Source organism: Euprymna scolopes, chromosome 6 (assembly GCF_053919585.1).
Source record: "Euprymna scolopes isolate OS-2025 chromosome 6, ASM5391958v1, whole genome shotgun sequence".
Lineage (NCBI taxonomy): Eukaryota > Metazoa > Mollusca > Cephalopoda > Sepiida > Sepiolidae > Euprymna > Euprymna scolopes.
The window spans coordinates 150,536,703-150,552,821 of record NC_136487.1 but is presented as its reverse complement, the minus strand read 5'-3'; the positions used below and the strand labels follow the sequence as shown (position 1 = coordinate 150,552,821).

General features: G+C 32.8%; 1 protein-coding gene across 1 annotated transcript in view; it reads left to right on the top strand.

Moving 5' to 3' along the window:
• The window catches only part of LOC145278041 (uncharacterized), a 75,148-nt gene extending 64,736 nt beyond the window's left edge, over nt 1-10,412 (top strand). The window contains exons 4-5 of the mRNA XM_080130263.1: nt 1,771-1,863; nt 8,471-10,412. Of these exons, the coding sequence (XP_079986389.1) occupies nt 1,771-1,856 (86 nt within the window). The 3' untranslated portion in view covers nt 1,857-1,863; nt 8,471-10,412. The remainder of the gene's footprint in view (nt 1-1,770; nt 1,864-8,470) is intronic.
• The last annotated feature ends 5,707 nt before the right edge of the window (nt 10,413-16,119 follow it).

The following is a 16,119-nucleotide window of genomic DNA, read 5'->3' as shown; positions in this document are numbered from 1 at the left end:
CAACGTTGAAGTATCACCTAGAAACGCTGAATGGGTCATCTACCAACATTAAATAGTCATCTACCAACGTTAAATGGTCATCTATCAACGTTAAATGGTCATCTATCAACATTAAATAGTCATCTACCAACGTTAAATGGTCATCTATCAACGTTAAATGGTCATCTATCAACATTAAATAGTCATCTACCAACGTTAAATGGTCATCTATCAACGTGGCGTCATGCGATTAATGAGGTCGCCTGTTGTAAACGTGAACTTTTAATACGGATAATCCTAATCCATATTCCTATTTATAATTAATTACTAAACTGACTTATCGATCAACAAGCTAGTAATATCCGCTCCACGTGAACAAGCGATGGTATATATTAATCCATAAGGATTTATCATAGGTAGATAAGACAGATAATATGCGCCAAGTCCGAATCCAGTCGGTTGAATAGATGCTGGCAACCTTCACGTGGTCAGTCCTGTAAGTACACGATTCTAAAAAGAATTTGGGAAATGAATGCCAACAGCCGAATCAAACTAGACAAAAATGGTACCATACTGTTTCATAGGAATCCACGTCAACATACAGGCATTTCAAGCATGTTTTATTTATGGTAAAACCGCAATTTAATGGCCTGAACATAATGTGTTTAAAAATTGTGTACAAGCGACAAATGTAATTTTATCTTGTTATTTTTTACTAAATATTAGTAACTGAGGAATCATTTCGAGTTAAAATCGATTGAGTATTGTGCATGTAATATTAAGGAAAAAAACGCTTGAAATGTGTACGTATGCTGAAATAATCGCAAACTTTCGTTTGTATGAAGACTATTGTTTTTTGTCTAACGATTATCACAGCATATGAACGCATCTCAAGAGTGTCCTTGGTATTACAAGTGTAATACTGAAGAGTAACATATCTTACCGTTGGTAACATTTAATTAGTGCATAATTGTTTTGGTACTGATCCAGAACCTGACCAAAGGTCACGTCGGCATTTTCCGGTAGTTTACAGTAAGCAGCTGAAAAAGTTACCGGAAAAGGCCAACGCAAACGCTGACAGACAATAAATTCAAAACGCTGAAAACAAAACTTTAGCACAGTAAAATAATACTTACCGTAAATATAATTATATAAAAGATATGTTTTTAAAGAAAAGTATATTAGATTAAAAAAGAAACTATGATCGTTTAATTTCGTTTTTAAAACAAACTTTTCACTTGTTACAATGAATCTATTTTATTGAAACTTGCCGCCTGCTGACAGCTGATTGCTGATTGGTTAATTGCGTCGGCACTTTTTTTTATATACTTTCCCGATAGCTTACCGTAAACTGCCTGAAAATGACGACGTGACCTTGGGTCATGTTCTGGATCAGTTTGTTTTTTTTTTAATCCATTTTACTCTGTTATCTACATTTAAAAATACAGAATCAAACAATTTATTCTTATGCTCAAAAACGTTTTTAAAAGTAAAAATACATTATCTCTTTCTAAAAGTGAGTTTTATGGATGGCCTCAAATTATTCATGCCTCCTTTCGACAGAATTAAATTCGATTTGCCGATAAAATCATTGTGTATTTTGGCGATCTTGTATTTTAAGAACAAGGGTGTTCTTGTGTGTGTGTGTGTGTGTGTGTGTGTGTGTGTGTGTGTGTGTGTGAACTCTCCTCCTCCTCGTTTCTCTCCTCTGATCTATTGATCTTTATGCAGTGATTTAGGTCATTGAGCTTTCAATAATTAATCTGTCATTTTTCTCCTTGATAATTGCAGGTTCTAACGCCCCCCGACTGGATACGATGCTGGGCGTTGCTGTCCTTGCGCACATGATCTGGGCTGTTGCATGCAGACAAAGTTAAACATACCGTAAGTAGATCATCTGAATGAAATCGGTTCTAAAACAACTGACCACTAGACCAGTTTATTATGTTTCGATAATTCTCACAACAAATCATTCAGCTATTTTATACAAGGAAAGTCGTAATGATGTGTGTATCCGGCAAAACTTAAAAATTACACAAGATACATTTAAAAACTTTACAAGGTGGAACGATAAAATTTCGCCCTAAAAAAGAAAACATGATTCCGTTTCCGTTTGATGAAAACCGCCTTTTTTTTTTTTTTGCTGTTGCAGACAATCTCTTAGTTGGCCAATTGTGTACAAATCTCGAGGACCTTTTCTCTACCCTGCAACCCCTCTCCCACAGAAGAGACGTTGCGAGCCTATCCTTGTTTTATCGTTATTTTCATGGCAGGTGCTCGTCTGAACTCCAATCCCTGGTCCCCCCTCGCCAATCTTTCACGAAAAACACCCGTCTAGCTGAATCCACTGTGAAAAATTTCCCCCACTCTATATCTGTGCCTAAATCAAAACGCGGATTTCATGAACAAAGCTTCTTTCTTAGAACTGCACGCCTGTGGAACTCTGTTCCGTCTGCCTGCTTCCCTCCGGACTACAACTTGGATGTCTTCAAGTCTAATGTTAACAAATTCCTAATGAACCGCCCCCTTAAGTAAACACTTCATCAAATCTCCTCACTAACGTAATGTACTTGCAATAACACTTATCCCTGAGTGGCTTCCGGGCCTTGATAAGTGGTGATCACTGTGTAAAAAAAAAAAAAAAAAGCTTCTATTAAATCTAAAAATGACTCAATGTTCAACGAGCGAGATCGGAGATGCGCCGCTGTACAACTCATGTTATTTACCGATCCAATTTATGCAACGGGACCATTGCCAGCACCCTCGAAATGCAAATCTGGACGGTTCAACGCTTGAAAGCACAGCTCAACGAAGTTTCCGGCCACAGTTATGATCTTTGGTGTGGTTTCAAGTGAGAGCCACATTATGCCACCTCACATCTTCAAAGTCGGCCTGAAAGTCAACACCAAAGTGTAGTTGGATGTATTGAAGAGTGTGGTGATCCCTTAGTGCAATCAGGTGGCCGCTGGAAGACTCTAGGTGTGGCAGCAGGATTCAGCGCCATCCACAAGTCCAAAGATACCCAAGCTTGACTTCAGAAGGAGTGCTACGACTTTGTACCCTTCTCTCACCGCCCCCCGCCCTCGTTCCCCGACCTAAACCCACTGGGCTACTTCGTTTGGTCCTACGTTGAGAACATTACAAATATGACCTTCCACAACTCCAAAGCCAGCCTGATCACCGCCATCCGCCGAATATCCACCGAGCTCCCGCCGGCGCTTGTAGAAAAGGCATGCTCCTAGTTTCAGATTAGTATCGAGGCGGTGATTGAGGATGAAGGTGGCTACCTTGAATAGATGTCAGCTCTACTACATAATCAAGTTACCTGAATTGATTTTACCAATAAAAGTATTAAAACAAAACTGTAGTATTGTTTTCTTTAGATCAACAACTTTATCGTTACACCTTGTACGTCATCGGATTCAGTGTGAAACCTTCCTGGTTATATATATATATATATATATATATATATATATATATATATATATATATATATATATATATATATATATATATTTATATATATATATATATATATATATATATATAACTACTTAATTTACTCACATAGAATTAATATACAAAAGTATAGATTTGTGCGTATTTACTTCAAAAGTGCTCAATACGTAGGTAAAGCTAGTTAGTAAGTTATAAAATGTATATGGCGATTAAGCTACACTGAATATTCCGAAAGAGACCTAGAGTAGATGAAACACGGAATATTCAGTGTAGCTTAATCGCCATATACATTTTATAACTTACTATATATATATATATATATATATATATATATATATATATAATTCATATATATATATATATAATTCTGATATATATAGATATAATTCTGATATATATATATATAATTCTGATATATATATATATATATAATTCTTATATATATATATAATTCTGATATATATATATATCAGAATTATATATATATAAATATATCAGAATTATATATATATATATATCAGAATTATATATATATATATATCTCAGAATTATATATATATCATAATTATATATATATACATATACATATGTACATATATATATACATGCATATATATATACATGTATGTATATATATATATATATATATATATATATATATATATATATATATATATATATATATATATATATGTATGTATGTACATATATAAACAAAATTCCAACAAAAACCTAACAGCCAGCCATGGTTCTCCCCAGAATGTGCTGCTGCCATCGCACCCAGAAATCACTTTTTCCATAGCTATCAACGTAACAGATGCACTGAGACTAAAGCTGCTTTCAGGAACGCCAGCAACCACTGTAAAAGAGTAATAAAAAATGCAAGAGAGCTATAAATCCAAAGTAGCTGATCAGCGGCTTGGTTCCCACCAGTTTTGGCAAATAACAAATAGGATCATGAACAGAAGAGTGCGTTCTATCCCAACCATTATCAATGGACCTGAGGTCATCTCGTCAGCATCAGACGAGGCCAAACTATTTGCCAAGAACTTTGCAGCTAATTCTACCCTATGCGACGAAGGCCATCAACTCCCCATATTTCCTCCTATAACACAGAACACGCTAGGTAACATACAAATATCTGTGCATGAGCTCGCCAACCTAATCAAGAACCTGGCGGCATTCCAATTATAGCGTTAAAAAAGTTTCAACCAGAACTTGCTCCCATACTTAAGAAACTGTTTAAGCGTTGCCTTAAGGAGAAGTGCTTTCCAACATCCTGGAAACCTTATCAGTATACCCTGTATTTAAGAATTCAGGTGATAAGTCATCTCCCTCTCAGTACAGACCAATAAGTCTCCTGTGTGTCATGAGTAAGTTGCTGGAATCCATATTAAATAGAGAAATAGTCAACCACCTCAGCAGAAATAACCTTCTTAGTGACACACAATATGGTTTCCGTTCTGCAAGATGTGCTAACGGTTATATCTCATAGGATTAGTGAATTTCTTAACAAAGGTTTCCTTTCTAGGGCAATTGCTCTTGACATATCAAAGGCCTTCATCAAGGTATGACATAAAGGCCTACTTCACAAGATTTCCAGCTACGGTATAACTAGAAATGTTTTCTCTATCATTAAATCATTTCTCTCTGATAGGCTCATAAGAGTAGTGGTCGATGGACAAAAATCAGAGGCTTGCAGTATTAATGCTGGAGTCCCTCAGGGGTCCATCCTGGGCCCAACTCTCTTCTGATCTACATCAATGATCTCCCTAAACACATACTTAAATCATTCGTTGACATCTATGCTGATGACACGACCATCTACAGCAACACATCAAAGGCTGTAAATGACAAAGTTCTCTCTAATTCTCTCTCTCCCCTCTGATCTCGAGCGCGTGGTTCAGTGGGGGAAGACGTGGCTGGTTACCTTTAATGCATCTAAAACCAAACTCCTATCCTTACATCATCAACACTCTGATCCCCATCTGGCATCAGTTTAAATGGATAGCTCTCGTCTAGAAGAAGCCCCATGTTTTGACAAGCTTCTGGGAATTACCTTTACTCCTGATCTGAAATGAAACATGTACATCAAGTCTGTTGCCAAGGTCGCTGGAAAGATGGTGGGATCCTTCTACCGCTCCAGAAGATATTTCACTACTAATGAAATTCTCTATCTATATAAAAGTCAAGTACGCCCAAGGATGGAATACTGCTGTCATATATAGGCAGGAGCTTCTAAAAATAACCTATCCCGCCTTGACAGAGTACAAAATAGGCTTCGTGACTTAGTGGGGGATGCCCTTTTCTCTTCCCTTCAACCTCTCTCCCACAGAAGAGACGTTGGGAGCCTATCTTTGTTTTATCGTTATTTCTATGGCAGGTGCTCGTCTGAACTCCAATCTCTGGTCCCCCCTCGCCAATCGTTTACGAAAAACACCCGTCTAGCTGAAACCACTGTAAAAAAAAATTTTTTTCCCCACTCTTTATCTGTGCCTAAATCAAAACGTAGATTCCATGAACAAAGCTTCTTTCTTAGAACTACATGCCTGTGGAACTCTGTTCCGTCTTCCTGCTTCCCAGCTGACTACAACTTGGATGTCTTCAAGTCCAACGTAAACAAATTCCTGATGAACCGTCCCCTTAAGTAGACACTTTTATTAAATCCCCAAACTAACATAGTGTACATGCAATAACCCTTATCCCTGAGTGGCTTCCCGGCCTTGATTAGTGGTGACCGCCTCATAATATATATATATATATATATATATATATATATATATAGTGTCTTAAATTAAAACTATATATATATATAGTGTCTTAAATTAAAACTATATATATATATATATATATATATATATATATATATTAGTTTGCATTTAAGAAACTTAAGTGGATATATAAATATTAATACTAATATTTATAGGAAAATCCTATTGTGATGTAATAAAAAAGTGGACATCATGACAAAAATTAAACTAACACAAAGGACACATATGTAACTAGTAGAAATAATAATAATAATAATAATAATAATAATAATAATAATAATAATAATAATAATAATAATAATAATAATAATAATAATAATAATAATAAACAAACTCCGGACAACGACAACCATATTAGAAATAAAAATAATAATAACGAACAAGATAAATGCAACTGTAGATCCAGCACACTTTGCCCACTTCAAAATAAATGTCTAACCAAAAGCATAGTTTACCAGGCCACAATATTTGCGAAAGAAACCCCGAATAATAAGAAATATTACGTGGGTATGACTTCCTTAGATTTCGAAACCCGATATTATGACCACAAAAGTACATTAAAAAAAAAACAAAAAAAAAAACGAATGAAAACAACTCTAGCAAACAAACACTGGGAACTCAAACAAAGCGGATGTTCACCGGTAGTCGAATGGAAAATAGTAAGACAAGCTAACACGTGTAGAAACCTGGACGATCCATGTAGATTATGCTTTCACGAAAAATGTGCTATTCTATACTTTAAAGAACCCCAAGATCTATTAAACTGTAGGAGAGAAATAGCGAACAACTGTGTTCACAGAATAAAACTTACTCTAGGATAGTGATACAAAACAACTTTAAAATCAACAATAACAATAGAAAATAAATAACTAAAATAAACATACATATACATAAACTATCATATATATATATATATATATATATGTATAAACTAACATTAAAAAAGCACACATTTAACCTAGTTTAAAATAGGTCAGAACGCACTATCAACGCTCCCAACTAAAATAGCACACACACACACACACACACACACACACACAAAGGAAGACGTAAACCGGAGGTCAACTGGGCTTTTGTCCTGTAAGTGCCTGCTCATTGGCTGATTAGGAAGGGTGCGGTGGAAACTAGAAAGCTGATTTGCTAACTAAAAACTCAATAGAATGTGCGTATATAAAAACGCGATACAACCACAACTCGTCACATAAGCCTGATGAATCCTAGCGTGGATGAAACGCGGAATATTCTTTGTAGCTTAATTGCCATATATATTCTATAACTTACTATATATATATATATATATATATATATATATATATATATATATATATATATATATATGTACATATATATATATATATATATATTAATTGCCACATATATTTTATAACTTACTATATATATATATATATATATATATATATGTACATATATATATATATATATTAATTGCCACATATATTTTATAACTTACTATATATATATATATATATATATATATATATATATATATATATATATATATATATATATATATATATATAAATTCGATGGTGAATTAAAATTTACAAGGAAATTTATTGTTTAACAGAATACTAAAAAAAAAAATATATTAAAAATGCTTAATCCGCAGAGTTTCAAATAATGCTATTCTTCTGTTCAGAGGAAAAATACATTAGTAAATTACTAGTATAGCTGAGCTACGAATTCACTAGTAAAGGCATCAGATGAAACATAATTTTATGATAGTTAGTCATAAAATGCAAAAGCAATTTGTAATATGGTCATATCGATTAAAACATACAAAAATGGGGGGGGGGAAACGAATATAGGAAGTCCAGAATGCATTAAGACTTGATGGTAAATCCAAGAAGCGAAGAAAAGATTTAAAAAAAAAAAAAATTTCAATGTGGGCAGAAACGTGAAGATAAAAACAGAATGAAAATAATGCGATTTAATTAGAGAAAAAATCCGAAGTAGCTTGAAGGAATATAACAAGTTCTACTATCTATTGTGGTTGAATGGAGTTTTGTTTTTTTAATTTTGTTGAGATTACTTTATAAATATTAATATTTATATTAGATTTAAGTTTTGTTTGGTAAATCTTTTATTCCTATTGACTAAATTGATATATATATATATATATATATATATGTGTATATATATATGTATGTATATATATATATATATATATATATATATATATATATATATATATATATATATTCTTTAACATAATGAAAGCAAACTTTTTTCTATTGCAGGTTTTCGAATTTTAGTTTTCATCCTTGCTTGGAGATGATTCAACATTTAAAATTCTTTTTTTTTTAAAGAAAAAAAAAAGAAAACAACTGCAACAAAAGCAATAATCGATTGAGGATACCAAGCCACCCATCATTTTATTACTTTTCTGATTGAGTCCTCTCTCGAATGTTTGGAATTAGCAGAGATCGAGATTCAGCCAACCTTAGTCGTTGCAACTTGGCGACATGAAAATATATAAAGCTGTGGACGCACTAAAAAAAATCTACATCGAACAATGTGTGTGTGCATGTGTGTATCTATGTATGCGTATGTATGTATGTGTGTATGTGTGTGTGCGTATATAAGGTGTTTTATATATTCGGGTTTATGCATATGTGTGAGTGCTTGCCTAGAATCTATAAGTTACCACGTTGTATGTATCTAAACGAAATTGTTTAGATATCAACCAGTCTGTCTACCCAGCTCGAAAATATAAAACTATACACACGAGTTTGATTTTGTTTGAATCAAATAAAATCAATATTCCTAATTTTTAACAGTAGTTAATTAATAGTTTCTCCTACTTTCTATTAATATCACTAATAAATAATTGAATGCCGTCCGGATAAAGTATGCTTTAGAGTAAACTGTACAAATAGATTGTTCAGTTATTCATTTTCCCACTTCTCTCTTCTCTTCCTCTCCCTCCCCCCTCTCTCTCTCTCTCTCTCTCTCTCTCTCTCTCTCTATATATATATATATATATATATATATATATATATAGTGAATAAGTGACAAAAACTATATTCCAAACTTCATAATGTTAACCATCTTACAATTTATTCCTTTAATTTAGCTGACATTTACAAATGTCAATCACTTTTACAAAAATCAATCACTTAATATTATGTACAGCTTCTCTTCTAATTTTCGAATTTTAATCATGTCGAAACGTACTTTATTTCCTCTGGACGGATTGATTGTTGCTATTTCTTCTGATGAGTTAAGGGCATGATAGATTTACTGATTGATATAATAATTAAGCGATTGGTTTTGCGCTACGTAACAAATACTGTCAAGAATTGTACATGTCAATTAAATTAAAGGAATAAATTGTAAGATGGTCAACATCATGGATTTTGAAATATAGTTTTTGGCCATTTATTCTCTATATTGCTCTGTAATTACATTGAGCTTCTTAAATAAGGATTAGTATACATTATAAGAAAATATATTTCCATAGAAATCTCTCTCTCCCTCTTTCTCTCTCTGAGTATATATATATATATATATATATATATATATATATATATATATATATATATATATATATATATGATCAAGAATAAAAGAACAATATAAAAATATATACTAAAATTCAAATAAATTTAATCCTTTATTCAATGAGATTACATCAATTAGGGATGTAGGTTAAGTAAACTCTTTATACCTAGGTATTTCGAAGTCTAATTCTTCTCATCAGAAGAAGAGAGAAGATGCAAGGTTACATATTAGAGATGCGACGTCTAACGATAACTACATTAGGAGTGAAATTATGGTGGCGTTAGAGGAAAATGGTAATACATTGAAATTGTGGGGGTACGGAGATAGGAGAACTGAGCAATATATATATATATATATATATATTTTATATATATATATATATATATATATATATATATATATATTACTCATTATTTTTCTTTTTTAATACTTAATGTTATTTACGGCCACAAATATATAAGTAATAAAACGATATATTCAACGTGTATATTTTCTATTGACAAGTTTATTAATAAATGTGTGTAAGTCTGTATATCTGCCTGTGTGTATATATGTGTATGTATTGTGTGACAACGCCCATACGTGTGTGCGTATTTTCTTTACACCCTAGTGTATTGTTATCCATCATATTGAACCAAATCAGTTGTCAGTTTTTATTGTTTTAATAAAACCGGAAACAACGAATGCATGTCGTATTTGTTTTTTGTATTTTTTTTGTTTAGTTTTGTTTTGTTTTGTTTTTTTCTCACTTATTTTTTATTTCGTGTTTTTTTAAATTTTCATTTATTCATTTTTTATCGTATAGTTTTTATTTAAAAAATTTTTTTTTCATTTATTTATGCCTTCATTAATTTATATACGACATAATCACGTTAACGTACTAGCATTATCACGCAGGCATACCGGGTCTCGCCAGATCACCGAAGTTAAGCAATGATTAACCTGGCAATAGATGACCATTTGGGAATGTTAGGCGATGCATGTACCTCGCCGTGACGTACAAATTTCCAGCTTAGTATCTATGAGTACGTTTAATTTACTAGGAGAAATGCATCCCGAGTCTTTAAGACATGCATTCTGATGTAAAAACCTGATTTTTTTTGTCTGTTCTGTTTTGTGGCAGCCATTTCGCCGACTGAGATTAGCAGTTGTACCAAAAAGTGTGCTTGGTTCTGCACAAAGTCTGCACCACTATAAACAAATCATCTGTGTGGATTTCCGACCACTTAGTTGTTGTAACGGACCTTATACGTCGAAATCGAAGGGAGTATCATCAATCACGCTAACATACTGATTTCCGTTAGACCACTTACGTTAAACGACACTGAATCTGGTCAGGACTAAACGGGTGACCGTTTGAGAATTCCGGGTACTGTTTGTTGCAAGAATCTCTACTTAACTTGGAAAAATTTCTAGTTGTGCGACCCAATCGCCGACCCCAACGCAGTGTGCCATGGATTCCGTCTCTTTCATCTTCTCTCTGGCCGTGTCGTCGTCTCTCATATTGATGACTTTCGAGGAGGCAAGCACCAGTTCGCAGGTATAAAAGAAATAAATAACACAAGAGAATAATAAAGAAAACACAAAAAACAGAAACACTGACATAACTTTTTTCAATATTTTCCTTTTTTAATGTCTTGATTAAACGGTACAAGTACCCTTTCTTACGCGAAACGTTTGCTTTCACTGAAGTCTAAAGAAGACAGGCACTTTTCGTTCGTGACGTCACAGACACATTTATTCTCTATATTGGTCTGTAATTACATTGAGCTTCTTAGATAAGGATTGATATATATTATAAGAAAATATATTCCTACAGAAATAATATATATATATATATATATATATATGTATATATATATATATATATATATATATATATATATATAGTAAGTTATGAGAATATATACAGAATATTCCGCGTTTCATTCTCGTGAGAATTCGTCAGGCGTGACGAATTATCACGAGATTAGAATACGGAATATTCCGTGTAGCTTAATTTCCATATATATTTGACTAGGTGTAAGAAAGGGTTAAGGAGTGAGAATTGTCTTTTACACTGTAGGGAAGAGGAAGGTTTAATATAGTGCAGAAGAGGATGGTAGTAGTGGTTTTGGTTTTGTGACCTAAATCTTTGGTCAGTACCGAGAGGTACCCTGCCAGTAGACAGAGTGCTCATATATATATATATATATATATATATATATATATATATATATATATATATATATATATATATTTTTATTTTTATTTATTTATTTATTTATTTTTTATTTTTTTTAACAATAAATGTATTCATTGTCTTTTTTCCATGTAACTCTCCTACTTGAAGTTCTTGTTTTTATCTTATGTTCCTGCACTTTTTCAGGGAATAAAATGTCGTTTTTTTTTTGTTTTTTTTAATTTTGCGTACATTTTTGCTTGTTTTCAATGTAACGTTTCAAACGATCTATTGAAACTTGTGTGTGCGTGTTTGGGTTCGTTTCTATTAGGAAATATTTCGGTGTTCGTTCGAGTACGATGTATGGACCTGAATAGATTGCTTCTAAAGGTTTTCGAACGCGGTCTATCCTAATCCAAACTTTATCACAGGTTTGAAGTTGATTTGGTACGTATGCTTTCTTTGTTGATTTTTCTCTGTTTGAAAAGTCTGTCAGATCAAATTTTGCTATAGTTTTGTGTAGTTCTCTTGTAAAATTTTGTGTAATTGTTTCTGTATTTTCTATACCAATGTGTGTGTGTGTATATATATATATATATATATATATATATATATATATATATATATATATATATATATATATATATATATATATACTTAGCGGTATAAGTGGTAATAAAACAGGATAAAAGTACTCAATATGTTGGTAGAGCTGAATATGTTTTTTTTTTTTATTTTGCAACCTCAAAATATTAACTACTACTTCCTGCAATTGTTTCCGCAGAGAGAGGAATTCCCTGTCTGTTTCTTCAGAAGATAAAAGTCAAAATGAGCTTGCGGAAACAATTGTAATGGACTAAGTTAATATTTTGAGGTTGTAAAATTAAAAAAAAAACATTATATATATATATATATATATATATATGTGTGTGTGTGTGTGTGTGTGTGTGTGTGTGTGTGTGTGTGTGTGCGTGCGTGCGTGCGTGTATTAATATATAGTGCTGTTTTCGTTACATACTATGAATATACAGAAATGTGTCTCATTTTTCTAAGAAATCAATCAAAACGCCCGCGGTCCTCGTACCATTGGGCCACATCTAGTGCCTAGTCACTCAGAGTGAGATATTTCACGGCAAATGGGGCCACAGTTTAGATCGGCTTAGAAGTGTGAGGTTAGCGCTCGATTAACTATCAATTACGTGTCCTACTTTAATGTATAAGGAAGACACGGAAGCAAATAATTGTTCGTTAACAGATGTTCAGCGTCGGATTAATTTCTGATGTAATTTTGTCTAGTTGTTAACGCCCAGATTCATCTGATTTGGTTTTAATACCTGCAACGAGGAAACACATTGACGAGCAAAAAAACGAATGGGAAAAGTGCATGGAATACTACTACTACTACTACTACTACTACTACTACTACTACGACGACGACGACGACTTTTTACTATTATTATTATTATTATTATTATTATTATTATTATTATTATTATTATTATTATTATTATCTCCATATATAATATTTTGAGTGCTTTGGGGGGCGTACATTATGTCTACCTCCACAATTTTCTTTATAACGATGGCTTGTATAGGTTTCAACTATGCCGATTAAGAAAATCTCATTCAAATTTTGCAGAGACAAATACTTATAAAGTACTTGTATTATGCACTGTAATTCAGTACGCATGCGCGATAAACAAATCTATTTCTCTCCTACCGACACTGCCACCCCCAATTTTTATTTTTAGCATTTGCGGGTGGATGTGATGACAATGATTATCACGGTTAAATTTGGGGGAATTATTTTTCCACCTCACCTCCAAAAGGGGGTTGTCTATTCCGAAAACCGTTCTTTACATGGGGTTGTTGGGGGGGTGTCTATTCCGAACGCCATTCTCTAGATTGTTAGGTTTATGGTGTCTATTCTGAAAGCCGTTCTGAACATGCGGAGTTTGAGATGTCTATTCCAAACGCCATTCTTAACATAACAATACTCAAAGAAGCGAAGTGAAAAAGTTGTAATTGTTCTGTTTTACACGTTAAAAAAAGTAACATAAAACTTGAATTTAATTTAATCCTATTGGTGAAAGAGTTGAAATGAAGAGGAAAACTTGAACAACAAACGGAAGCAGCTATGATTGCTACCACTGATTTTTATCACTCTAAACAGTTCATATACAGTGAGAATCCATAACTTCAAAAACTTCTGTTTTTACTTTCTATTATTACTATAATGGACTATTTTTCGTAATTTTATTAATTCATACTGATTAACACATTCTCTTAATTGCTTTTCTTTTTAAATTCAAACAGTACCTGCATGTTGTCGGCCAAACCAACACCAATCGCCAGTAAAAGCCAGATTATTTCATTTCGGCCACGGCCGCCAGTGTCTGCAATTGTTCAGAGATGGCAATGGCCACCACCAACAACAACCGTAGTTTACTTTTTTGCAAGGGAGGGGTAGGCTTCCCGCAGGCAACGCTGGTACACGAGTCCTGATAGTTATTATTATTATTATAATTTTATTATTTTTATTATTTCATTTTTTTTAATTATTATTATTATTAGTAGTAGTAGTAGAAATGTTTTAATATAATTATTATTTTATTATTATTTTATTATCAATATTTAAATATTATTATGATTCTTATTTTAATATCATTTTATTCTTCTCATTATTATTATTATTATTATTTTATTCTTATTCTTATTTTTGTTATTTTATCATTATTTTATTTTTATCATTATTTTATTATCTTTTATTTATTATTATTATTATTATTATTATTATTATTATTATTATTATTATTATTATTATTAGTAGTAGTAGTAGTAGTAGTAGTAGTAGTAGTAGTGGTTTGTGTCTGATTGTTGTTATTGCCAATTTTATACTGATTGGCAGATCATATCAAATAATCATAGGTTAGCAACTTCTTTTCTTAGACCTCCAGTACTTTCCGTAAGATTCTGGTAGTTCTTAACAAGGGAGTCTTCTGAAGTACCTCAATATTGCAATGGATCTCAATTTTCTCAATTCACTTGTCAAATTCTTTTTGTCACACTCCCCAGGGCTCTCACCACAATAGGTACAACTTCTACCTTCTTCAACTTCAACAATCTTTTTATCTTTTCATGTTCAAGTTTTGGTACTTTTCGACCTTCTTCTTTTCTTTTCTCGTCCACATTCACATCAGCTGATAGTGCTATATCAATAATTATTGTCTCGTGTTGCTTTTTTTTTAACAAGATTAAATCTGGTTTCCTTGCTTCAATCAAATTATCACATTGGATATTCCCACAATAATTTCACGTTATCACGGATTTTGGAACATACTTTTTTCTTTTTTCTTTTTTTTTTACATAGACATCACCACTTATCAAGACCCAGAGGCTACTCGAGGATAAGGGTAAAAGAGTGTACAGTAATCAATAGGAGAATATCGTAGTAATCATTAGTAGTGAAAATTCGGTAAATTTGTTAACTTAAGTAGAACAGCTCAGCAAGAACTTGTTTACGTTGGACTTGAAGACAACCATATTGTAGTCAGCTGGAAAGCAGACAAACAAAAGACAGTTCCACAGGTGTGTAGTTCTAAGAAATAAACTTTGTTCATGGAATCTTCGTTTAGGTTTAGGCACAAATAAAGAGTAGGAGAAATTATTGAATGTGTTCAGCTATATGTGTTTCTCGTGAAAGTTTGGTGTGGTGGGATCATAGATTGGAGCTCAGACGAGCACTTGCTTTGAAAATAACGATAAAGCAGAGACAGGCTCACAACATCTCTTTTGTGGAAAAGAGGTTGCAGAGAAGAGAAAGAGGCATACCCTATGAAGCTATAAAGTCTATTTTGAACTCTCTCAAGGTAGGATAAGATTTTTTTAGCAGCTCCTGCCCAAATGTGGCAACAGTACTCCATCTTTGGACCTACTTGGCTCTTATATAGGTAGAAAATTGCATCAACAGTGAGATATCTACTGGATTGATAGAAGGATCCCGCCATTTTTCCAGCGATCTTGGCAACTCATACCATTTTTTGCTGCATTTTAACCCTCTTTTCTTACATATATCCAAATGAATCTTTCTTCAATATTGTCATGACGCCTCTTGTATCTCTCTTAAGCTAACTTCTGACAGCTACTGATGAGGTGTTGTGCATCCTCCACCTTTCTTCCCACACAGTTGACACAGGGGACTTTCAGCCGTTTTATCAATGTGAT